This window comes from Artibeus jamaicensis, unplaced genomic scaffold (genome assembly GCF_021234435.1).
Source record: "Artibeus jamaicensis isolate MK-2021 breed Jamaican fruit bat unplaced genomic scaffold, CSHL_Jam_final contig_332, whole genome shotgun sequence".
Classification (NCBI taxonomy): domain Eukaryota; kingdom Metazoa; phylum Chordata; class Mammalia; order Chiroptera; family Phyllostomidae; genus Artibeus; species Artibeus jamaicensis.
The window spans coordinates 38,327,938-38,355,027 of NW_026521788.1; the positions used below are offsets into that span (position 1 = coordinate 38,327,938).

Genomic DNA, 27,090 nt, shown 5'->3' on the forward strand with positions numbered 1-27,090 from the left:
ACTTGGGTTTATTTCTGGGCTCTCTGTTCTGTTCCATTGATTTATGTGTCTGTTCTTATGCCAGTACCAGACTGTTTTGATTACAGTTGCCTTATAATACAGTTTGGCATCAGGTATTGTGACTCCTCCTACTTTGCCCTTCTTTCTCAAAATTGCAGCTGCTATTCGGGGTCATTTATGGTTCCATATAAATTTTTGAAACGTCTCTTTTATTTCTGTGAAATATGTCATTGGTACTTTAATAGGAAGTGCATTGAATCTATAAATTGCTTTGGGTAGCATGGACATTTTGATGATGTTAATTCTTCCAATCCATGAACACATTATATGCTTCCATTTGTTTGTGTCTTCCTTGATTTCTTCCTTCAGCGTTGTGTAGTTTTCTGCATACAGGTGTTTTACCTCCTCGGTTAGGTTTATTCCTAGGTATTTTATCTTTCTTGTTGCTGTGTCAAGCGGGATTTTTTCTTGATTTCTGCTTCTGCTGTTTCATTGTTGATATACAAAAATGCCTTTGATTTCTGGATATTGACTTTGTATCCACTGTTTTGCCAAATTCATTTATTAGGTCGAGCAGTTTTGGGGTGGAGTCTGTAGGATTTTCTATGTACACTATCATGTCATCTGCAAACAATGACAGTTTTGCTTTCTCCTTTCCAATTTGGATACCTTTTATTTCTTTGTTTCTTGTCTGATTGCTGTGTCTAGGACTTCTAATCCTTTTTGAGTAAGAGTTGTGAAAGCAGGCATCCTGGTCTTGTTCCTGATCTTAGTGGCAAAGCTCTAAGTTTTTGCCCATTGAGTATGATGTTGGCTTTATGTCTCTCGTATATGGCCTTTATCATGTTGAGGAACATTTTCTCTATTTTCACTTTGCTCAGTGTTTTTTAATCATAAATGGGTGCTGTACCTTATCAAATGCTTTTTCTGCATCTATTGATTTGATCATGTGGTCTTGGTCTTTCATTTTGCTTATGTGATGCATTACATTTACTGATTTGTGAATATTTTTCCATCCTTGCATCCCTGGGATAAATCCCACTTGATCATGGTGTATGATCTTTTTCACATATTGCTGGATGCAGTTTGCCAATATTTTGTTGGGATTTTAGTGTCTACATCATTGGTGATATTGGCCTAAAAGTTTTCTTTCTTTGTTATGTCTTTATCTGATTTGGGGGTTAGGATGATACTTCATAAGAAGAGATTGATAGTCTTCCATCTTCTTGGATTTTTTGGAATAATCTGTGAAGGTAGGGATTAGCTGTTCCTTAAATGCTTTGTAAAATTCTCCTGTGAAACTGTCTGGTTCAGGGCTTTTGTGTGTCGGGAGTTTTTTTTATTACTGCTTCAGTTTTGTCTCCTGTTATTGGTCTGTTTAGGCTTTCTGCTTCATTCAGTTTTGGAGGATTGTATTTTTTAAGAAATTTGTCCAATTCACCTAGGTTTTCAAATTTCTTGGCATATTGTCCTTTGTAGTAATTTCTTACAATCCTTTGTATTTCTGTGGAATCAGTTGTAATTTCTCCTCTTTCATTTCTGATTGTGTTTATTTGGGTCCTCTCTTTTTTTTTTTCTTGATGAGTCTGCTTAAAGGCTTTTTGATTTTCTTTACTTTTTTAAAGAACCAGCTCCTGGATTTATTGATCCTTAGAATTGTGCTATTAGTCTCTACGCCATTTAACTCTGCTCTGATCTTGGTTATTTTCTTCCTTCTACTTGCTCTGGGCTGTCTTTGTTTTCCCCCAGTTCTTGTAGGTGTAGGGTTAGGTTGTTTATTTGAAATGTTTCTATGTTTTTTAGGTAGGCCTGTATCACTATGAACTCCCCTCTCAGGACTGTCTTTACTGTGTCCCATAAGTTTTGGATTGTTGTGCATTCATTTTCATTTTTTCCCAGAAACTTTTTTATTTCTTCCTTAATCTCATTCTTGACCCATTCATTGTTTAATAGCATGCTATTCAATTTCTACAAGTTTGAGTGTTTTCGGTTTTTTACCTTGAGGTTGGTTTCTAGTTTCAGTCACTTGTGGTTGGAGAAAATGCTTGATATGATTTCAGTTTTCTTGAATTTGTTGAGGCTTGTTTTGTGTCCTGTCATGTGGTCTATTCCTGAAAAATGTTCCATGTTCATGTGAAAAGAATGTGTGGTTTGCCTCTTTGGGATAAAATGCTCTATATACATCAGTTAAGTCCATTTGATGTAGGGCATTGTTCAATGCCACAATATCTTTGTTGATATATTTTGTTTGGAAGATCTATCTATTTCTGACAGTGGGGTGTTAAAAGCCCCTAGTATAACTGTGTTGCTGTCAATATCTTTCTTAAATTCCTTTAAGATTTTCTTTATATATTTGGGTGCTTATGTTGGGTGCTTATATCTTCTTGATAGATTCTTCCCTTGAGTGTTATGAAGTAATCTTCTGGGTATCTTTTTATGGCTCTTTTTTTGAAGTATATTTTATCCTATATGAGTATTGCTACCCTGGCCTTTGTTTCCTGCCCATTTGCTTAGATATTTGTTTCCCACCCTTCACTTTCTGTTGGTGTAGGTATTATTCTGAGCTACGTCTCTTGTAAACAGCATATGTGTGGGTCATGCTTTCTTATCCATTCTGCTATTCTATGTCTTTTGATTGGGACATTTAATCCATTTATTTTTAAGGTTATTATTGATAGGTACTTTTTCACTGCCATTTTTCATACCTCTGTTATTATTTCTCTCACTGTTTTTCTTCCTGTTCTTATAAGCAGACCCTTTAGCATGTCTTGCAGAGCTGGTTTGGAGGAGGTGTAATCTTTGAGGCTCCTTTTGTCTGGGAAACTCCTTATTTGGCCTTCCATTTTAATTGAGAGCCTTGCTGGGTAGAGTGGTTTCAGTTGCAGGCCCTTGGTTTTCATTACTTGGAATATTTCTTGCCATTTCATTTTGGCTGATAGTGTTTCCACTGAGAAGTCAGCTGCTAGTCTTATTGGGGCTCCCATGTATGTTACTTCCTGTTTTTCCCTTGAGGCCTTTAGGATTCTCTCTTTGTTTTGGAATTTTGCCAGTTTAATTATGATGTGTCTTGAAGTGGGCCTCTTTGGGTTCTTCTTGATTGGGACTCTGTGTTTCTAGATTTGTGTGACTTTTTCTCTCATCAAATTAGGGAAGTTTTCCATCATTACTTCTTCAAATAGGTGTTCTATCCCTTGTTGTTCTTCTTCTCCTTCTGGTATTCCTATTATACAGATATGATTCCATTTCACGTTGTCCTGCATTTCTCTTAACCCCTCGTTATTCTCTCTGAGTCTCTTTTCCTTTTCTTGCTCTTTCTGGGTGCTTTTTTAAACCTGATGCTCCAACTCATTGATCCAATTCTCTGCTTCATTGATCCCGTTTTTGATTCCTTGTACTGTGTTCTTCAGTTCAGAAATTGTATTCTTCATTGCCTCTTGGCCCTTGTTGATAGTTTCTTTCCTTTTTCATGTTGATATAGTTTGCAGTGAGTTCATTGTAGGTTCCCTGTAGTTTTTAGGAATTCTCTGTGAGCTCATTGAGCTTTCTGATAACCATTGCTTTGAACTCACTATCTGATAGTTGACTTGCCTCTATTTCATTTAGCATTTTTTTCTGAGGCTTCCTTCTTTCTTTTCATTTGAGGATTGTTTCTTTGTCTTCCTATTTTTTGTGAGACTTTTCTTGTAGCCTCTGCTTCTTAAATTGATCTGTTCTGACTCCCTTGGGTTTATGGTGTGAACTTCTGTTGTAGAAGACCTCTGATGTTCAGTACTGCAGTCTACTTGATCTCCTGAGCATACTAGTCTTGTGCTGTCAATTATCTTGGCTCTCTGGATGTCTTTGCGTTTTGATTGTTATTGGGTCTTTTTTTGGTGTCTCCTTCTCTCTAGCTGGTTAACTGAGGGTCACTCTGTCCACCACGTTTTTTATTTTGTTGTGCAGGTGTAGACAGGTGTTCAAGCTGGTCCTCCTGTCTGTCTGAGGTTTTGAGGCTTCCCTCTTGCTCTTGTTCAGTTGTTCTGGGTAATTTCTCTACCATTTACTTGTATGTCCAGATTGGTCCTGGGTGGATGTTAGTGTGGCTTCCATTCACTCCTTCACCTTGTTCCATTTTTATCTGTTGGTGGCTCCTTTCTTGGTGGCATCTCTCTTCTAGCAGGTATACTGTTTTTCACAGCTCCCCCCTCCTTTTTTTTTTTTTTTTTTTTTGGTAATCAGTTGGATAGGGATGGCAAAATGGATTTAAGGCACTGGAAGTGTATTTTATTGGACTTAAATTACCAGCACATAGAGAAGAGTGAGGATATCTTTTGGATAAATATTGCGTTAATTGTGATATTTCATCTAACTAGTCACTTTTAAGACAGGGTGGAGAAAAAAGAAGACTCTTATTGGTGAGGGAAGGATTGGGAGTTGGATCCAGACAACAGTGAGCTTGTGGGAGGTCAGATTATGAGATATAGTGAGAGTAAAGAATAGAAAATAAGTGTAGTTTATGAGACATTTAGTTAACCACAATAGTAATAATAAAGTTTTAGAAACAGTGAAGTGAGCTAAGATCTGGGAGAGGTGCTGTGTAGTATTTACAATTGTATGGAAAAGCAATTATTTACAATAATAATGGAGCAACAATCATATGACAGAATCTGTGTGATCTGAATAACAAGAATAGGAAGAACATGACGTAGAATAGTGTGCTTAAGTGAAGTGAAAGAAGGAAAATTAAAATATGCTATATGAAAGAGAGAACAAGAAAAACCAGTCAAAGAATGCAATTAAAGAAACAAAAAAACTAAACAGAAAGAAGAAAAATAAAAAGTACTAATAAAATAAAAGAAGTAAAAATAATGAAAAAATAAAAATAATACAAATAAACAATGACTTACACGTTCTCTGGAATACCAAAGTGGAATTTGTCTCACTGTCTCAGTTGTTGGGATGACCCCTCTTGGGTCTCACTCTGGGCCTTTCATACCTCCAGGTTTTATTGTCTCACTGTTGGGGGACAAAAAAAGAGAGAGAGAGAAAAAGGAAGGAAGGAGGGAGGGAGGGAGGGAGGGAGGAAGGAAGGAGGGAAGGAGGGAAGGAAGGAGAAAAAAATGTCGTCTAGCTGGCTTTAGACAGGCCACACCAGTTCTGCTGGTGTTCCTGGCTGCAGCATGCTGAGCAGGGAATAGGTTTCACTTTTCTCCCTTCCTGTGGTTTTGTGTGGATGGGGGCCATGTCTGAGCCGCACTCTTTACCATTGCCTACCCTCCAGCCCAGATCCTCAGTTGCTGCCAGGCCCACAGTGTCCTTTTGTGTCAGGCCTACACCTTCAGTCCACCAGTTTACTGTTCTTGAAGTGTGCTGGTTAGGGGCTACTCACAAACCACCTTCTCACTCTTCGATATCCTAGATGCTAGGGACTCTCAGAGTCTCTTCGGGGTAGTTTGGCTCCCTCACTTAAGTCTTTCTGGGGACTAATGTCTCCCTGAGCCCTGCTACTCTCCTCTGTCTGGGGCACCTTCACCTTTGTCCTGGCAAGCCAGTTTGGCCCGCAGGGTGGGGGGCGCCTCCGTGACTGTAAAGGTGGACTTGCGTGCACGCCTCCTCTGTTGCTACAGCTGGGGCAGTGGGATTGTGACTATGTATGGCAGGGTCAGGCACGCTTTACCCCCAGGGCAGGGAGTGTGAGCCCATGGCCTCTGCTGCTGCAGCTGGAGTGCAGTCTTGGGGTGGCCTTGTTGGGCACTGACAGGCCTCTGCTGTGGTGGGGGCTGGGGTGGCTGGTTCAGTCGCACACCACTGGGGTTGCAGGCATGGTTGGGTGCCTCTGCCACCTCATCTGGGGGCAGGGAAGGGGTGCAGCCTGGATCCTGGCAGCAGAAGCAGGCCCATGGCCGGGGAGGCAGGGGTGGCTATTGCAGGTGTGGCTATTGCAGGAGAATTCCCTAAACAGCCACAGAGTTCTTTTTTTTCTTTATTTTTAAATTGCTCCTGTTCAAGCCTATAGCTCTAAACAGGCTATTGGCCTCTCACACAGCCCAACTCTCCAGCCAGACCAGAGACTATCTGGGTTAGGGTCTGTCATGGCCCAACTCTTCCCAACCAGCGTCCACAGTCTCTGCATGTGCACACTGCCCCTGTGTGTTTGTTACTTCATCCTTATTCCTCCCCAGTGACTTCAAGCATCCAGGTCCATCCTGGTGCTGCTCAGACCTCTCTGTTTGGCACAGAGGGAGCTGTTGACCTGGCTCTCTCCCAAGAATCCTGTGGCAGTCCTGGCAGTCACAGGGCCTGGGGCTGTAGCTGTCCTGGTTCCCATGCTGGTCCCAGGGACCTTATTGTCCCAAAGCATTCTCCATACCATCTGATTTTTCAATGTCCTCTACAGTTTTGGCTTCCAACCTTCATATAAGCTGGGATACATTGGTTGTTCACTCTGTTCCTCAGAAGATCCGCTAGGTGTTCCGTCCAGGGGAAGTGGACTCTGGTCCCACCTATGTTGCTGCCATCTTGCCTCTCCTAAAAAGATATCGTAGGTTTTTTTTTTTTTTAATTAAAAGTATTGTCTGGCTGGTATAACTCAGTGGATTGAGCGCAGGCCTGCAAACCAACAGGTTGCCAATTTGATTCCCAGTCAGGGCACATGCCTATGTTGTGGGCCAAGTCCCCAGTAGAGGGCTCATGAGAGGCAACCACACATTGATGTTTCTCTCCTCTTTCTCCTTCTCTTCCCCTCTTTTTAAAAGTAAATAAGTAAAATCTTTTAAAATTTTATTGGGGTAACATTGGTTAATAATGTTATATAAATTTCAGATGTGTAATTTCCTAATATATCATCTGTATATTGCATTGTGTGTTCACCACCCACAGTCTAGTGTCTTTTCATAACCATATATTTGACCCCCTATATCTTCTTCATCCCCCCTTATCCCTGTCCCCTCTGATAAACCACCATATTGTTAGTACCTTAGTGTTCATACTTAATAAAGTTAAGTAAATGAGTGTATAACACTATATATATATAAAGACAGTGTACTGTCAGTTGAGTGGATTTATATATCTTTAGCTATGATGCTAGGTATAGTCAGTGGCTAACAACAAAATGAAGATAAACTGTTTGTCAGATGATCAAACTTTATGCCTTTCCTCATTAGTCTCAGAATCTATAAACAGATGACGTAATCTGGTTTTGATTGCTCTCTTAATAGTGGATTTTTTTCTTTTTTATGTGTCTAGTAATTTTTTCTTGAAAGCTGAATATTACATATAAAACAATGCAGACTGAAGCAAACAATTTTTTTTCACCTGGAATGTCTGTTTTCCTAGACCTTTACTGGGAGCAAGGGAGTGGGCAGAGTAGAGTGAGTCTTGTCAGACATTGAGTTGGATTCAAGTTTTTTATTGCTATCATTACCCTCAGGTCACCACTGGCTTCAGATTTCTCTAGTATTACCTGGTGTTTGTGTTGGGGAGTGGTTTGCTAGTTTTCAATATTCCTGTTCTACCATCATCAGCTTTAATCCTTCAGTCTAAACCTGGGCCTCAGAGACAGTTTCTCTTTATGTTCTTGCACCTCCCCAATTTGTACACATTCTCTTCATTGTCATTTGGTGTTTCCCAGCCTGGTTGTAGGAGCAGGAGTGAGTTTCTTTTCTTTTCAAATTGAATTAATTAGGATGGCATTGATTAATAAAACCATACAGGTTTCAAGTGTACAACTCAATAAAACATTATCTGCATTGTACATCATCTGCTCATCACCCAAAGTCAAGTCTCTTTCTGTCCCCATTTTATCACCCCTTTGCCCACTTGTACCTCTTCCCACTCCCATTCCCTCTAGCTATCACCAGACTGTTGTCCATGTCTATGTATAATACATATTTTTTGCTTCATCCCTTCACCTGTTTTCATTCAACCCCCAAACCCCTCCATTCTGACAGCTGTCAGTCTGTTCCATGTACTTATGCTTCTGTTTCTATTTTGTTTGTTAAATTAGTTTGTCCATTAGATTCTACATATAAGTGAGATCATATGGTATTTGTCTTTCTCTGATTGGATTATTTCACTTAGCACAATACTTTGTAGGTTTATCCATGCTGTTGCAAAAAAGTAAGATTTCCTTTTTTTTTAAACTGCTGTGTAGTATGCCATCGTGTACCACAGCTTTTTTATCCACTCATCTATTTATGGCCATTTAGGTTGTTTCTAGATCATGGCTATTATAAATAGCACTGTAAAGAACATGGAGGTATATATATTCTTTTGAACTGGTGTTTCAGGTTTCTTCAGACATGTTCCCAGAAGTGGGATCACTGGGTCAAAAGGTAGTTCTATTTTTAGCTCTGGCTGGTGTGGCTCAATGGTTTGAGTGTCAACCAAAGGGTCGCCATTCCATACCCAGTCAGGGCACATGCCTGGGTTGAGGGCCAGGTCCCTAGTGAGGGGAAGTGCATGAGAGGCAGCTACACATTGATGTTTCTTTCCTTCCCTTCCTTCCCCTCTCTCTGAAAATTAATAAATAAAATAATTTTAAAAAGGTACGTGTGGCTCAGTGGATTGAGCACTGGCCTGCAAACCAAAGGGTTGAGAGTTTGATTTCCAGTCAGGGCGTATGCCTAGGTTGCAGGCCAGGTCCCCAGTGGGGAGTGTGCAAGAGGCAACCATATATTGGTGTTTCTCTCCATCTCTTCTTCTCTCCCTCTCCTCTCTCTAAAATTAAGTAAATAAAATCTTAAAAGTAAATAAATAAAAAGGTAGTTCTATTTTAAATTTTTTGAGGAAACTTCATGCTGTTTTCCACAGTGGTTGCACCGGTCTGCATTCCCAGCAAAAGCACTTGAGGGTTTCCTTTTCTCCACATTCTTGCCAAACAAACACTTGTTTGTTAATTTATTGATGATAGGCACGAGGTGATGTTTCATTGTGGTTTTAATTTGCATCTTTCTGACACTGATATTGAGCATCTTTTTATATGTGTACTGGCCATCTGTATGTCCTCTTTGGAGAAGTGTCTGTTCATATCCTTTTCTCATTTTTACATTGTCTTCATGGTATTGAGTTGTATAAGGTCTTTATATATTTTGGAAATTAACCCTTTATCAGATGTGTCACTGGTCAATGTTTTCCCTTTCAGTGGATTGCCTTTTCATTTTGTTGATGGTTTCTTCTTCCACGCAAAAGTTTTTAGTTTGGCGTACATCCATTTGTTTATTTTTACTTTGGTTTCATTGCCCGAGGAGATGTATTTGCAAAAATATTGCTATGAGAAATGCCTGAGATTTTACTGCCTATGTTTTCTTCTAGGATTTTTATGGTTTTGTGACTTATGTCATTGGTAGAAGTTCTGTGAAATGTGTCATTGGTATTTTAATAGGACATGCATTGCATCTGTAGATTGCTTTGGGTAGTATGGACATTTTAATGATGCTAATTCTTTCAATCCATAAACACAGTATGTGCTTCCATTTAGGTGCGTCTTCCTCATTTTTTTCCAGTATCCTATTATTTTTTTCAAGTACAGGTCTTTTTACCTCCTTGGTTCAATTTATTCTTGGGTACCTTTTTTATCTCCTGCAATAGTGAATGTATTTGTTTTCTTCAGCGGCCGCCGCCCTAGGACCAACACAGCCGTGCTCCCCTAGCGCTTCCTGGCCTCACGGCGGCGCCCAACGCACGCGTTTGTTTTCTTAATTTCTTTCTCTGATAGTTCACTATTGATGTATGAAAATGCCACCAACTTCTGAATATTAATTTTGTATCCTGCCACTTTACCAAATTCATTTATTAGGTTAGTAGTTTTTTTGGTATAGACTTTTGTGTAATTATGTACAGTATTATGTCATCTGCTAATAATGATAGTTTTTTTGTTCCCTTTTTTCCAATCTGGATGCCATTTATTTCTTCTTCTTGTCTTATTGCTGTAGCTAGAACTTACAGTATTATGTTGACTATAACACTGGTGAAAGCAGAAATCCTAGTCTTATTTGTGGTCTTAGGGGAAATGCCTTTAGTTTTTGCCACTGAATATGAATTTCGCTGTGGGTTTGTCATATATAGCCTTACTATGTTGAGGTAGGGAGTGAGTTTCTGATTCTGGTCCAACCCTGTGTCACTGAGTCTTGGACATGGTGCTTTCTTAGTGTCCCTGCCCCTCCTGCCAAGGCAGCCCAGCTCTGCCTTGTATCTTTTTCTTTCATGATCCTTCCTCTCTCAGTAATAGTGTACCACGAATGGTCTTGATCCACAGTGATTTTCTGCCTCTCCCCAGGGGATAGCAGGGTGTTTCTTTTACCTTTTCTCAGTCTTCTGTGGGTCCTCATTGATCCCCTTGAGCAATAGGACTTTTCATCTTTCCTCCAGAAGTTTAAGGCTTTTGATCCTTAAGAGAATGGTCTTGAGTGGTGTTCTGTGCCTTTTCTAGTGGTAGCATCTGCCCTTCTCCAGGCTTTTACCATGGTGAAGCTTTCTTTGATGTCTTACCCTTTCTCCAGTCTTGTGAGTGCCTTGTGGAGAATAGCCTGTGAGGGTGCAAACTCCCCTTGGCTTTTAGCAATTTGTTAAAAATGTGAGCACATTCTTCCTTGCTTGTGTGGACCTGTCTTTTTTCTGAGCTCTGCCCCAGGTAAGCTCCTGTTTTTATCTCTCCTTATATTTCAGTTTTTGGGTGTGTTTTTTTTTTCCTTTTTTTGACTACTGCATAACCTTGACTCTCTTATTGGTTAAAAAAATTGATTTCGTAGTTTATTCAGCTTTTTTGAATGATTGTTAAGGCAGGAGCCATGCTCTTTCCAGCTTTCTACATCTAACTGAAAGTCTCTGTTCTTTTTATTTGATTTCTTTATTAATTCTCACTCTTTTGACTGTTTTTATTACTTTTCTCAATGGTCTTTATTACATTTTTGGTCTTACCTTGTCAGTTTTTGAACAATGTCAATTAGTCTTTATCAGAGAGGTGTCATTCTCACATCAAGTATATATCTGTATTGTTTATTCCTAAGGTAATTAAAATCACATGTCTTTTTTAAAAAATATTTTATTTACTTATCTTTAGAGGGGAAGGGAAGGAGAGAGGGAGAGAAACATCAGTGTATGGTTGACTTTCATGCATCGCCTCTGGGAACTGGCCTGCAATCCCGGTATGTGCCCTGACTGGGAATCGAACCGTGATTAAAATCACATGTCTTGACATTTAATAAATTGTAACCATAGTGAAAATGTGGGAACTGATTATAAAGTGGTTATCAGACCATTCAGACTATCACCAACCTTGATTTTTTTAGCTTATCAAATTGAAAATACAAAAATCTTTAATTATTATGAAGAATTTTCACACCTCAAAAAATACATCATTGGCCCTCCAGGAGTCATACACCCAATCCAAGAAAGCCTAGTGTTGTTGGTCAGGGAACTAGTACAGTTTGAGCATAGTCAATAGTGCCTTGAGTCTAGCATTGAGCAACCTGCTAAATAACTTGATTAGATGTCCTAAAAAATAAGAGGAAGAATATAGGACAAATGCAAAATACAATGACATTTCTGTCTATAATTTTAGTATTTTTATATTATCAAGATTTGATATTCATTAAGTAACTGAGTCAAGACTCTGTTATCTAAACAATAAATCTATGTCTGTACAACTATAAAAACTGTAGATTGGTTAATATAAGAGTACTTTTTAAAAGAAGTTTTTTCAATTAAAGTTGACCTACAATACTACATTAGTTGCAAGTGTACAGCCAATGATTAGACATTTTGTAGCTTACTAAGTGATCATCCCAATAAAACTAGAATCAATATGATGCCATACATAGTTATTACAATATTATTGACTGTATTCCTTATGCTGTACTTTATATCCCCATGACTATTCTGTTACTACCAATTTGTACTTGTTACTCCTTTCCTCTTTTCCCTGACTCTCTCCCATCTGACAGCTGTCAAAATGGTACGTTTATCTATGAGTCTGTTTGTACTCTGCTGATTTTGTTTTTTAGTTCCACATGTAAGTAAATCATATTGCATTTGTCTTTCTCTGTCTGACTTATTTTTCTCAGCACAATACCCTCTAAGTTCACCCATGTTGTTGCAGATGGCAAAATTTCAGTCTTTTTTTATGGCTGAGTCATATTCCATTCTATTTATGCACCACTTCTCATATATTCATCTACCGATGGACCCTTAGGTTGCTTCCATATCATGGCTATTGTAAATAATGCTGCTATTGTAAATAATGCTGTAATGAGCATATGGATGTATATATCTTTTTGATTTAGTAGTTTCAGGTTTCTTCAGATAAACAATCAATAGTGGAATTGCTGGGTCTTTCATTGTTTCTTGCTATAGCCTTTCTTTTAAAGTCTATTTTGTCTGATAACAAGTAATGCTACCCCAGCATTTTTGTTTGTTTCCATTTTCATGAAATATTTTTCCATCCTTTTTACTTTGTTTGTGTGTGTCTTTATCTGAAGTTTCTTTTTTAAAAGATTTTATTTATCTATTTTTTTAGACAGGGGAAGGGAAGGGGAACCAGGAGGAGAGAAAAATCAATGTGTTGTTACCCCTCATGTGCCCCCAACTGGGGATCTGGCCCACAACAGGCATGTGTCTCGACTGGGAATTGAACCAGTGACCCTTTGGTTCCCAAGCCCATCCTCAGTCCACTGAGCTATACCAGCCAGGGCTGAAGTTTCTAATAAGACTTCATGCGTAAGGACTTGATGTATGAAAATGCCACCAACTTCTGAATATTAATTTTGTATCCTGCCACTTTACCAAATTCATTTATTAGGTTAGTAGTTTTTTTGGTATAGACTTTGGTAGTTTTTTGGTATAGACTTTTGTGTAATTATGTACAATATTATGTCATCTGCTAATAATGATAGTTTTTTTATTCCCCCTCCCATTTCACCCCCTTCATTCCCCTCCACCCTGCACACCCCTCCCCCACCATTCCCCCCCCTTTAGTTTATGTCCATGTGTCACAAGTTCTTTAGATTCTATATTTCCCATACTATTCTTGCCCTTCCCCTGTCTATTTTCTACCTACCATCTATGCTACTTATTCTCTGTACCTTCTATCCCCTTCTCCTCCCACTCCCCTGTTGCTAACCTTCCATGTGACCCCATTTCTGTTTCCGCTCCTGATCTAGCTGTCCTTTTAGTTTGCTTTTGTTTTAGGTGTGGTTCTTAATGACTGTGAGTTTGCTGTCCTTTCACTATTCATCTTTTTTATCTTCTTTTTCTTAGATAAGTCCCTTTAACATTTCATATAATAAGGGCTTGGTGATGAGAAACTCCTTGAAGTTGACCTTATCTGAAAAGCACTTTATCTGCCCTTCCATTCTAAATGAAAGCTTTGCTGGATAGAGCAATCTTGGATGTTGGTCTTTGGTTTTCATGACTTGGAATACTTCTTTCCAGCCCCTTCTTGCCTGTAAGATCTCTTTTGAGAAATCTGCTGACAGTCTGATGGGAACTCCTTTGTAGGTGACTGTCCCTTTATCTCTTGCTGCTTCTAGGATTCTCTCCGTCATTTTAATCTTGGCTAATGTAATTATGATGTGCCTTGGTATGTTCCTTCTTGGGTCCAACTTCTTTGGGACTCTCTGAGCTTCCTAGATTTCCTGGAAGTCCATTTCCTTTGCCAGATTGGGGAAATTCTCCCTTATTATTTGTTCAAATAAGTTTTCCACTCGTGGCTGTTCCTCTTCCCCTTCTGGTACCCCTATAATTCGGGTGTTGGAACGTTTAAAGATGTCCTGGAGGTTCCTAAGCCTCTCCTCATTTTTTTGAATTCTTGTTTCTTCATTCTTTTCTGTTTGGTCTTTTTTTTTCTTTCTTCTGGTCCACTCCCTTGATTTGAGTCCCAGTTTCCTTCCCATCACTATTGGTTTCCTGTGCATTTCCCTTCATTTTAATTAGTTTAGCCTTCATATGTTCCTCTAATTTGTGATTAAAATCAAACAGTTCTGTGAGCATCCTGATCACCAGTGTTTTGAACTATGCATCTGATAGGTTGGCCATCTCTTTGTTGCTTAGAAGTATTGGCTCTGGGGCTTTGAGCTGTTTTTCTTGAGCCATAATGTTTTGGTCTGTTTGCACCTGTTAGGAGTGGAACCTTAGGTGTTCACCAGGGCGAGGCCGCCAGGTCGCTGGTTTGTGACGCTGTATGTGGGGGCATGGTCAGAGAGGGGCAATGGCTATGTGGGGGCGTGGTCAGAGAGGGGCAATGGCGTTTGTTCCGCACTCTCTCGGGTTTCAGTCCCCTGTGCTGCTTCCCGCAAGCAAACCGGGCCCTCCTGGTGCTGGCTCCCGGGTGTGTGGGCCTGTGCACCCTCCAGAACCCTGTGGGTCTCTCCAACAAACTCAGTGAGCCTGGGAGCTTCTCCTGCCACCTCAACCCTACAAGTTTTTCCAGTTGGTGCTTTTAGGCTTTAATTCCCGTTGCTGGAGCCCTAGCCTGTGCGGTCTGTCTCATTGCTCACTCCTTTGCCTGGTTTATCTGCAGGTGAATGTGTTACCATGGTCAGCCAGCCGCCTTGCGCCCTCATTGGCTCCGCCTGTTGCCACCCCACACCGCTGCCTGCGCTCCTAGGCCAGGCCAGCCACTCTTTGCTTCCCGATCCCACTCCACCAGCTGCTGACTCCACCCCTCTTATCAGTCTGGATGAATGGTTTGTTGTTGTCAGACTTCCGTACAGTTTAATTTTCTGTGTTTTGGTTGCATTTTTGTTACTAAAACTTTGTTATCTTTAAACTTGGTTGTGCGAGGAGGCACAGTGTTTCCACCTATGCCTCCATCTTGGCCGGAAGAGCTCCTTTTCTTTTTCTTAAAGAAGACCTTTTAACATTTCTTGTAATAACTGGTTTGGTAGTGATGAACTCCTTTAGCTTTTTCTTGTCTGGGAGGCACTTTAGCTGTCCTTTGATTCTAAATGAAGCTTTGCTGGGTAGATAATCTTGGTTGTAAGTCCTTGCTTTTTATCATTTTAAATTTTGTGCTAATGCCTTCTAACCTGCAAAGTTTCTGTTGAGAACTCAGCAGTCTTATGGGAACTGCCTTGTGAGAAAAGCACTGCTTTTCTCTTGCTGTTTTTAGGATTCTCTATCTTTAATCGTTGCCATTTTATTTAAAATTAAATGTATTGGGGTGATATTTGGTTAATAAAATTACATAGATTTCATCCTGGCTGCATGACTCAATTGGTTGGGTATCATCTTGTAAAGCAAACAATCACTGGTTTGATTCCATTTAAGGCCTGGGTTGTGGGCCTGATCCTGGGTTGGGGCAGTGTAAGAGGCAACTGGTCGATGTTTCTCTCACACATGATGTTTTTAAAAAAGATATTATATATAGGTCTCAAATGTACAATTCTATATTATCTGTATATTGCATTGTGTGCCCACCACCCAAAGTCAAGTCTTCTTCTGTTACTAAGGGTGGGCAAAAGTAGGTTTACAGTTTTTCATACGGAAAAAGACATGCAGGTTATGATTACCACAGTAGCTTTATGAACTCAATGGAATAGCATACTCACACTTATAAACCTACTTTTCCCCACCCCTGTATGTTAGACCCTCTTTACTCTTTACTCATCCCCCTTCCTTCTGCTAACCACCATACTGTTTTTTTGTGCTTATGTGTTTTTGTTCATTTCTCTTGTTTATGAGTTTTTGCCTATTTGTTGTTTGTTCAGTTGGTGCTTTCAGTTTTATATCTCACGTGAGTGAAATTATATGGTTCTTAACTTTTATGTCTGACTTATTTAACTTAGAATGATATTTTCAAGATCCATCTATGTTGTTGTGAATGGCAGTATTTCGCCTTTTCTTTTGGATGGATAGTATTCCATTGTATATATGTACTACATCTTCTTTATCCAATTATCTAATGAAGGACATTTTAGTTGTTTTCATATTTTGGCCAGTATGAATAATACTGTAGTGGACATAGGGGTGCATATATCTTCGCAAATAAATGTTTTTGAAGTTTTGGGGAGATAAGCAGAAGAAAGATTGCTGGGTCCTATGGTAGCTCTATCCTTATTTGTGGAGGAGCTTCCATACTGTTTTCCATGGTGGCTGTACAAGTTGACATTACCATCAGCAGTAAATGAGGGTTCCTTATTCCATACAACCTCTCCCACACTTGTTATAATTTGTCTTGTTGATTATAACCTTTCTAATAGGTGTGAGATGGTATCTCATTGTAGTTTTCATTTGCATTCCCTAATAGCTGGTGAAGTTGAGCATCTTTTCATATATCTGTTGACCATGTATATGAGGGGGGACCCAAAAAACCCTGGAATTTATTTATAAAAAGTTGTATATTTATTTTTACATGTTTAAACTTCAGTCATCAAAGTACTCTCCATTTGATGCAATACACTTATCAAGATATTTTTTCCCACTGCTCAAAAAAGTTTTTGAACTCATCAATTTTGATGTCTGTTAATGCTTCTGACATTTCTGACATGTGGAAGAGTGTTTTACCAAGAGTGTTTCACCTTTCCACATCAGCAAAATGTTTCCCTTTGGGGACTTTTTTCATTTAGAGAAACAAAAAAAAAGCCACTAGGCATGAGAATAGGGTGAAGAGGGAGGGTGGGGTGTGGGGGTCATGCCATTTTTTGGTCAAAAACTGTCAAATATTCAGTGTGTTGTGGGTAGGTGTACTCATAAATCACCCATTGTGAAATGGGCAAACTCATTGGAAGAATCTTCAAAAAAATTCACTGAACCAAACACAGCCTCTCAAAACAACACCAGCTGGTACACTGATACAGATGTGTTTTTAGAACACTCACCTACCAGGGGAAGCCTGTATTACCAGGGTATCTTCTCGAGAGAAATGATTGTTCAGGTCCGCTGCTCATTTCTTTTAATGGATTGTTTATTTGCTTTGTGTTTAGTTTTACAAGTCCTTTACATATTGGATATTAATCCCTTTCAAATATCTTCTCCCATTTCATTGGTTGCCTTTTAGTTTTGTTGGTGATTTTTGTGTGTGTGCAGAAAATTTTAAATTTCAAATGGTTCCATTCATTTATTTTAGCCTTCCCTTGCCTTGTGTTCTCACTCATAAAATCCTAAGACTAAGGTCCATAGATTTAGTACCTATGTTTTCTTCTGTATAAAATATTGTTTCTGATCCTTTTTTTTTTAATATTTTATTTATTTATTTTTAGAGAGAGGGGAAGAGAGGTAGAGAAACATCAATCAGCTGCCTCTTGCATGCCCCCAACCAGGGACCTGGCTCACAACCTAGGCATGTTCCCTGACCAGGAATTGAACCAGTGACCTTTCAATTTGCAGGCTGGCATTTAATCCACTGAGCCACACCAACCACGGCTGTTCCCAGTCTTACATTTAGGTCTTTGGTCCATTTTGAGTTAATTTTTTTATATGGGGGCAAACAGTAGCCTGGTTTCATTCTTTTACATGTGGCTTTCCAATTTTCCTAGCAGCATTTATTTAAGGGTGTTTCTTTTATTCAATGTATTGTTGGTTTCTTTGTTGAAAATTATTTTCCCACATACATGTGGGTAACAGGTGCCATTTTAATAATGTGTCTTGGCATCGGCCTCTCTGGGTTCATCTTATTTGGTACTCTCTGCTTCCTGGACTGTTTGCCTTTTTTTCTTCACCAGGTTAGGGAAGTTTTCAGTTACTATTTATTTAAGTAGGTTTTAAATCCTTACTCTTTTTTTTTCTTTCTGGTACCTTATGATGCAGATGTTGTTATACTTAATGTCCCTGAGGTCTTTTATATTATCCTCATTTTTTAAATTCTTTTTTCTTTTTGCTCCTTTGATTGGGTGTTTTCTGCTGTCTTCCAAATCACTGATTCAAACATCTGCTTCAGCTAATCTGTTGATTCTTTCTAGTGTATTCTTCATTTTAGTTATTGTAATCTTTAGTTTTGACTGATTCTTTTTTATGGTTTCTATGTCCTTTTTTTATGCTTTTGAAGTTCTTATTAAGTTCTTGGGCATCCTAATAACCATTATTTTGAACTCTATGTCTGGTAAGTTTGCTTGTATCTATTCCATTTAGTTCTTTCTCTGGAGACTTTTCCTGTTCTTTTATTTGGGACATGTTTCTTTGTCTCCTCATTTTGGCTACTTCTCTGTGTTTATTTCTATGTATTATGTAGATCTGCTGAGTCTCCTAATCTTGGTAGGTTGGCCTTACGTAGTAGGTGTCCTGTAAGGCCCAATGGTGCAACCTCTCAAGTCACTTGAGCTGGTGCTCCCTCCACCTGTGTCCTGCATGTGGGCTGTGTGCACCCTCCTGTTGTAGTTGAGTACTGATTGCTGTTGGCACATCAGTGGGAAGAATAGACCCCTCAGGGTAATCAGCTAAGAGGACCAGCCTTGACTCTAATAGGGATGCTACTGTGCAGAGGCCAACCCCACAGAACAGAACTTGCTTCAGCAGGGCTCTGGTGCCTGGTGAGTTTGACAACTTGAGTGTGTTGCTTATAGAGGTGATTTTGTAGTACTCCAGCATGATCCGAAGCTAGCCACTGGGTGTGCTGGCTCTGGGGCCTCCCAGGAGGTTCAGGTTAAGGCTAACCACTGCCTGTACCCTGCCTGGTATTACCCAGTGTGAACTACAAAGTAATCTGCAGATGACTACTGATAGTGCTGGTCTTGGAAGTGCCTGGGAAAGACCAAGCCATGTACAGTCTGACCAGTAGTGCCATACCTGGTGCCACTTAAAGGCAAGAGATCTGTGGTACACTGAGGCCGTATGCTGCTTGTTTGGGGTTTGTTAAACTTTCGAGAGATTTTAGGAAAGTTCATAGTATGAGCCAAGATAGGCAATTTGTACAGAAAAGCCATGGGAAGTGGCTTGAGTTGGTAGGGTCTCAGGGAATCACCAGGGCAGGGTGAACAGTGTTAGCCAAGTTGATGTAGATTCAGATGTAGAGCCAGCTACACCTGCAGGGGGAGAATTCAGCAAAGAAACACTGGCCTCTACCAGTACGGCTGTGTGGGTGAAAGCTGCCCCTCTGAGCCATTGCCTGAAAGCCAGACAATTTATTTCCTTCCTGGATGTTCCTGGGGCTTTTCAAGCTGCTGCCCCAGCACTGGAGCTCAAAGTCCAAGTAAGTCCATGTGCAGGCCCCTTTAAGAGGAATGCTTGTGACTCCAGCAGCCCCCTATTTACTCAGCCACCATCCCCACTGGTTTTCTTTGCCAGAAGTTATGGGTACTTCTCTCTCTCTCTCTCTCTCTCTCTCTCTCATTTTTAGTACTTGTCAAATTATTTTTTAAGCATTTTTTATTTTTCAATTACAGTTAACATACATATTATATTTGTTTCAGGTGTATACTCCAGTAGTTAAACACTGTATAACTTAGTGATCATCTCAATAAATATCACACTCATTTGACACCATACATAGTTATTAGAATATTATTGACTATATTTCCTATGCTGTACTTTTCATCCCTGTGACTCTTCTGTAACAACCACCCTGTACTTCTTAATCCCTTCACTTCTTTTTAAAAAAGATTTTAGTGATTTATTTTTAGGGAGAAGGGAAGGAAGAGAGAAAGAGGGAGAGAAACATTGATGTGCCAGAGATACATTGGTCAGTTGCCTCTTGCATGCCCCCAACTGGGGACCTGGCCAACAACCCAGGCTTGCACCCTGACTGGGAATTGAACTGGCAACCTTTTGGTTTCTAGGCCTGCACTCATTCCACTGAGCCTCACCAGCCAGGGCTCCCTTCATTTCTTTTTACCCATATCACTAACTCTTATCCCATCTGGCAATTGTCAAAATGTTCTGTGTATCTATGAGTTTGTTTCTGTTCTGCTCGTTTATTTATTTTATTTTTTAGATTCAGTTGTTGATAGGGATGTATGTATTGCCATTCTATTGTTCATATTTTTATCTTTTTTTCTTCTTCGTTTCCTTAACCCTGCAGAGGTTGTAGTAAAAAATATTACAGCATAGGTCTCATGAACTCAAGAGATACATTCATTACTGGTATGTACTGAATGTGAAAAAATTTAAAAACACTGAAAATTTGCATTCATTATACTTACATAATAAAATACATGATTTTTTATTTATTTTAGTTACAATCTAGAAATTATTAAAATATAAAATGATACAAATTTTTCTTTTCAAATAACAAAAACGGATATTGCTAAAAATACAACAAAAATGTCTTGAACGTTAATCAGAATCTTCAGTAGTTGGCTTTGCAAAATGTTTGTAACAGTCATTGCAAACAATATTGCTATGTTTAAGGCATAAATACTCTTCACAACACTTAAAATAATATATTGATATGCAGCTTGTTTTGGATACATAGCACTTAATGCATCTTTTTCTTTTTCTGCTTGTTGAGGGGACTGTATCTGTGTTGTCATGAGAATTTTCTTCAGTTTGTGTTAGTCATGTACAGACATGCAGCTAGTCATGACCTTGAACCTGTGCACCTGATATATATATAACAATATTTAAGAAAAGAGTTTGTTTGTATCCCTCAGATCATCTGTGACCTCTGCAGGGTTAAAGAAGACCCTTTAACATTTCATGTAATACTGATTTGGTGGTGATGAACTCTTTTAACTTTTTCTGGTCTGACAGGCTCTTTATCTTCCTTCAGTTCTATTGAGAATAAATAATAGCTTTTCTGGATATTGTATTCTTGGTTGTAGGTCCTTGTTTTTTCATCACTGTGAATATTTCTTGCTAGTTCCTTCTGGCCTGCAAAGTTTCTGTTGAGAAATCAGCTGACAGTCTTATGGGAGCTCCCTTGCAAATAATTAATTGCTTTTCTTTTTCCTTTCTTTCCCTCTCTCTTTTTTTTTAAAGATTTTATTTATTTATCTTTAGAGGGGAAGGGAAGGAGAGAGGGAGAGAAACATCAATGTATGGTTGCCTTTCGTGCATCCCCTGCTGGGAACTGGCCTGCAGGGAACCTGCCTGCAGCCCTGGCATGTGCCCTGACTGGGAATCGAACCGCGATTGTCTGGTTCAAAGGCCCGTGCTCAATCCACTGAGCTACACCAGCCAGGGCTCTGTCTCTCTTTCTTAATTTTTATTTATTTTATTTAGAGAGAGACAGACAGACAAACATTGATTTGTTGTTCCACTTTATGCATTTATTGGCTGACTCTTCTATGTGCTGTGACCGGGAATTGAACACACAATCTTGGCATATCAGGACGATGCTCTAACCAGCTGAACTACCCAGCCAGGGCTCTAATTGCTTTTTTCTTGCTGCTTTTCAAATCCTCTCTTTCTCTTTAACCTTTGGCATTTTAATGATGATGTGTCTTGGTGTGGGCCTCTTTGGGTTCATCTTGTTTGGGACTCTTATGCACTTCTTGGTCTTGTATATCTATTTTCTTCACCAGGTTATGGAGAGTTTTCCATTATTTTTCAAATAGGTTTTCAATTTTTTGCTGTCTTCACTTTCTGACACCCCCCTATGATGTGAATATTGGTACACTTGTTGTCCCAGAGACTCCTTACACTACCCTCATTTTTAAAAATTCTTTTTCTTGTTGTTGTTCTGATTGGATATTTTTGCTTCCTTATATTCCACATCTCTGATTTGATTCCTGACTTGATCTGCTCTACTGTTGATTCCCTGTAAATTATTCATTTTAGTTAGCATATCCTTCATGTCTGACTGCTTCTTATTTATAGTTTCTATGTCCTTTTAGATGCTTTTGAGGTCCTATCTAAGTTCATATACTTCTCTTGTAGATTCATTGAGCATCCTTATAACCAGTGTTTTGAATTCTGCATGTAATAGATTGCTTGTCTTCATTTTGTTTAGTTCTTATTCTAAAGTTTTGTTCTCTTCTTTCGTTTGGGCCATATTTCTTTGTCTCCTCATTTTAGCATCCTCCATGTGTTTGTTTCTATGTATTAGGTAAAGCTGTTACATCTCCCAGGCTTGGTAGAGTGGCCTAATGTTGTTGGTGTCCTGTAGAGTCCAGTGGCACAGTTTCCTGTTCACTCAAGCTGGGCACTCCAAGTGTGTCCACTGTGTGGGCTATGTATACCCTTCTATTGAGTCAAGCCTTGATTGCTGTTGGCACATTAATGGGAGGGATTTATCCCTAGGCTGATTAGCTTCGAGAACTGGCTGTGACCACCATGGAGGATCAGCTGTGCAGGGGTTCACTCCATGGAGCAGGACTTCAGTGGAGCTGTAATGCCTGCTGTGTTCACCCCCATGAACATGTTGCTCATGGAGATGGTTGTGTGGTGGTGCTTCAATGGTCTGAAGCTTTCCACTGGGTGTACTGGCTCTAGGGCCTCCTGAGGAGGTGCAGGTCAAGGTCAGCTCTCACTTGTGTTCTGTCTAGGACCACCCAGACTGAGTTACAAATCAATCTGTAGGTGGCTGCAACTTGTGCTGGCATTGGAGGTGCCCAGAAGAGGCCAGGCTATGAACCAAGGCCATCTGCCACTAGTGCTGGGCCTGGGGCCACTTAGCAAGAGGTACAGGGCACTCAAGGCCTGATGCTGCTTGTTTGAGAGATTTTAGGAAAGTCTGAAGCCTGTGCCAAGACAGGCCATATGTATGGAAAAGCCACTGGAAATAGCTTGGGTGATCCTTCAAGTTAAGTGGGGCTAACAGTGCTAGTCATATTGATGGAGACTCAGCTGTCTCATCTACCTGCCAGCTTTTTGGGGGAAGGGCTCAGAAAAGAAACAGTGGTATCTTCCAGCACTTCTGTCTGAGAGATAGCTGCCTCTCCAGTTCTTGCCCTGATGCCATATAATTCAGCTTCTCTCCATATGTCCCTGGTGCCTTTTGAGCTGTGGCCCCAGTGCTCAAACTTAGAGGGAGTTAGTCCAAGTAAGTCCTTGTGTTGGCCCTTTAAGAAGAACTTCTGTGACTCTAAAAGTCATCCATCTCCCTCAGCCACAATCCCTGTTGGTTTTAACAGCCAGAAGTTATGGGGTTGTCTCTTCCTAGCACTGAAACCCTGGGCATGGGGCCAGGTGTGGGGCTAGGAACCCTCTCTCCTCAGAGGGGCCCTCTGCAGGCAAAGTATCCCTCCTGATTTTTAACCACCACATGTGGGTGTGGGAACAGCACATTCCAGAGTTTCTTTGCTCTTCCTACCAGTCCCTAGATGGCTTCTTATAGCATTAGTTATAGGGTTTCTATTCAGCTAGATTTCAGGTGGTTCTCAGTTATGGTTGTTTTGTGGTTTAGTTGTAAGATTAATGTGGTCATGGGAGGTTGCCAGTACTGTGTTTACCTATTCTTCCATCTTAACTGGAAGCCTAAGAATACTTTTCTGATAATGGACAAACCCTTTTTTCCCCCCAGGCTAAATTTAAGAAAAATAAATCCCAGTTCTTCCTTCCATTGTTTTAAGAAGCAATAGGTACACCATAGTAGCAATGCTGTCAGTTTGAATAGTGTTATCTATGACTTCCTTCTATGATCAGCAGAAATTGCATGTCATTCTAGAGTAACTTCCACAACATATAAGTAGAAAGAGAAGGAAGAGCAGGAGAAATTTAAAGTAGGATTGGGACTTGAGAAAGCAAGTGAAACAAAACCCTTCAGTGTGTGTGTTTCTGTCAACTGGGAAGATACTAAGAGCTGTATATGTGTGTTTTCATCTTCCTTAGCTCCTTCCTCAGCGATCACCTATGGCATGGTTGCAGCAGACTTGTTCCACTCCCTGCTGGCAGGTGGTGGTGCATCTTGTGTAGTGAAGGTGCAGAGCCTCTTTGTGTTAGATGAAAACAGCTACCCACTGCAACAAGATTTCTCCCTACTGGATTTTTTTCCTGATGGTGTAAAGATTGCATCCTATGCCCTTCCCTGCGACCAGATGAAGAAACTACAAGAACTTTAAGGAAGACCACTGAAGTGATTTGTTTTTTGAAATGAATGAGAGGGCTTTTGCCTGGGATTTTTAAATATACAGGGGTGGGCAAAAGTAGGCCTACAGTTGTTCCTGTGCAAAGTAATAAAATGATGTATAATAATACAAGTATAAACTGTTTCATGTACTCACAGCTATAAACCTACTTTTGCCCATCCCTGTATTTTATAAAGCTAAATAAATATATTTTATAAAGAGCTAAATATATAAATTAAAACTTCTAAGAAAATATTGTTAGAATATTTGTCTGTCTTTTCCTTTCTTGCTTCTAGGGCAGTGATTTTCAACCTTTTTCAATTAATGGCACATTAACTAATTCCTAAAATTCTGCAACACACCAAAAAAATTCTAGTTTCCATCTGACAAATAGGCATAATTTTGATTTATTCACACCAGACAGCTATTGTTGTGTTGGTTGTTGTCAATTTTTTTTTTGTTTGACAATCTAAGAGAAAAGAGATCAGTACCCCCAACTATAGTCAGGTATTGCGTGTTTTAAAAATTCTTGTGACACACCAGTTGAAAATTGCTCTTTTAGAGAAATGATCTAGTAATAAAGGCAATACGTGCCCTATGAAATAAAGGTCCACTTTATATAGTTCTTGCTACGTTCCAGTCACTATACTAAGTACTGGGGATACAGATGTAAACCATTTCCCCAGGAATTGCTTTTCTGCTCTACTCGCAAATTCTGTTTTCCCTTATTTTGATTTTAATAAACTATCAACATGAGGTGATTTCCTTAATTATAACTATACATAATAATGGATTAGCTCATATAAGCCCACGTTTAGACAAGTTCAAGATAAGCATGTGTTTTTATAAAGAAGCGTTGAAAATGAAGGAGACAAGGTTATGTTTCATTATATAAATAAAGGGAGGAAGAGAGTCATATTATCGGTTCACTTCTAGGATTTGAGTGCCTTACTGAATTTACTTACCAACATTTAGCAATTCGTTTTATCATTATGATTATAGAAGCTCATATGAAATGGTAATCACTAATGAGGAAATACATAGTGATGTTTAACCTATAAGTTTAGAGTATGTTGAGAGTTCATAGATTAATAATATTGCTTGAAAACAACTAAGTTCATGATGAAATGAACAGTATATTTTACTAAGCCTGTGTTTTGTTAAATTCTTTTGGTTCATTGAAATTGTTTTATCTAATTCAGGCTTTTTTAAAAATTTGGTTTCCCTACAAATGAACCTCAGGAGTTTTCTGATTCTCTAAAAAACAATATGCAAAAACATGTGTGGGAGAGTACAAACACACTCAAAAGTCCATTTTCCAGTGGAGAGGGGTCCATACTTTTCAATAAATCCTCAGAGGGATCTTTGACTGGAAAAAAAAAAAGTGGTATAGAAACTTCGTGAGTTATTTTGCGGGAAAGATAAGGATTTCTAAGGTTTTATCTAACATCCAATAAGATGGTTAGAGAAAGAGCTGTCCCATTTTGTATCCAGAGATACTGAAATTCAAACAAAATGGTTGGCTCTTCTGGATAATTCATCCAACTGGTGATGAAACTCGAGCCCAGAGCTGATGTCCTCTAATCCATGTGCTTTCAAACATAACCACAGTAGGAGCAAATTTGAAGTTCTGCTGTAAAATCTGCATAATCAGTATAAGTCCGCCAAAAGCTATTCTCTTCAGTTTGCCCTTCTCTCCTTTGTCCCCAAGATGTGGCCTAATCCCTACCTACATCAACCAAAATATAGTCCTCTGGAATAGATGGCTCTTCACATCCTATCAGGAAGAAGCCTTTCCAGGGGTATCCAACTTTTTGGTTTCTCTGGGCCACACTGGAAGAAAAATTGTCTTGGACCACACATTAAAAACATTGTGGCATGTAATCACAGAAAAAAATCTCATAATGTTTTAAGTAAATTTATGATTTTATATTGGCCTGCATTCATAGCCATCCTGGGCTGCATGCGGCCCAAGGTTGGTAGGTTGGACACCCTGCTTGTTTCAAGTGAGACAAAGAACACCGGGTCACACCAATATCTCTTCACAGCCTTTGGTATATATATCATGGGTTAACACATTCCCAGGAACTTTTATTTATGCTGAAAACTATTTCCTCTTGCTCTGAGGAATCTGATATATCTCCAAAATTTGCCACCCATTTTATTGGGATCAGGGGAGCCTCGGCTCCTAGCTATATTTCTTATCTGAGATGTACAAATGAGTATATTTTACCTACTCCATACATGTTCATAAAACTCAATTGAGTAGCTTAACAGTGTTGGCAAATTTAGTGGTTCTACATCTGGCAATCCTATGGTAGGCATTTTAGCTAAACCTCATTCTTCATCTCCTGATAGTTCAGCTGAGAGGGATAGTTCTCCCATCTCAGAGGACCATTGGTACTTGATATTAACTTAGCTTTTCCAAATGTGTGGTTTCTCTAACAATTATTAGAGGTATTCATCTTTTTCCCCACTAGAGATCTGTACTAAATTTCCACTTACATATTGGATTTTATTTATTTATTTTTGGGGGTCAGGTAGGTTTCTGATCTTCAAGTAGGATGGCAAAGTTGTACACATGATCCACCCTGCAGACATTTGCTGAGAGTATACCATGTGTGAGGCACTGGGAATACAAAGACAGATAAGAAGCCTTGCCTTCAGTGAGTTTATGGGCAAGCTGGAGAAATAAACAAAATAATAGTAATAATAGTGCTGAGGTTAAATCTGTGTGGGAAAGGTACAAAAGGTAATAGAATAAGTTTATTAGGACCCTTGGTTGCAAGTGATAACCCAACTCACACTAGCTTGAGCAAAAACTCAAGATACTGTTTCATGTAGCTGAGTGTAGTGCTAGTTCAAGGCACAGATGAATCCGCAGGCTTAAATTTTGTCATCTGGTTGTCAACTAGGAGAACAGTTTGGCTTTATCTACTAAATTGGAAGGTATGCAAACCTCTATGACCCAACAACTCCCAGTTTTATACCCCAAAATATATAATGAATCTCAAAACATCATGTGGAGTGAAGGAAGCCACACACAAAAGAATACTTGCTTTCTGATTCCCTACATAAACTTCAAACCAAACCAAAAAACCTATAGCTTCTAAGGCTACATTGTTAGGTGATAAAAGCCAAGAAGTGCTTGCTATAAAACCAGGTTAGTGGTTATTGTGGTGGGAAGGGAGAGATAGTGCTTGGGAGGGGGCCCAAGGGAAGATTATGCGAAGCC

General features: G+C 39.4%; 1 protein-coding gene across 4 annotated transcripts in view; it reads left to right on the forward strand.

Moving 5' to 3' along the window:
* SHLD2 (shieldin complex subunit 2) overlaps nt 1-24,880 on the forward strand; it is a 167,943-nt gene extending 143,063 nt beyond the window's left edge. For 2 of the 4 annotated variants that reach the window (XM_053663942.1, XM_053663943.1), the window contains exon 9: nt 23,620-24,878. In XM_053663942.1, coding sequence (XP_053519917.1) covers nt 23,620-23,849 — 230 coding nt within the window. In that variant the 3' untranslated portion in view covers nt 23,850-24,878. Of the gene's footprint in view, nt 1-23,619 lie in introns of all 4 variants that reach the window. The other 2 variants (XM_053663945.1, XM_053663944.1) reach the window with 2 other exon arrangements.
* Nucleotides 24,881-27,090: the final 2,210 nt, after the last annotated feature.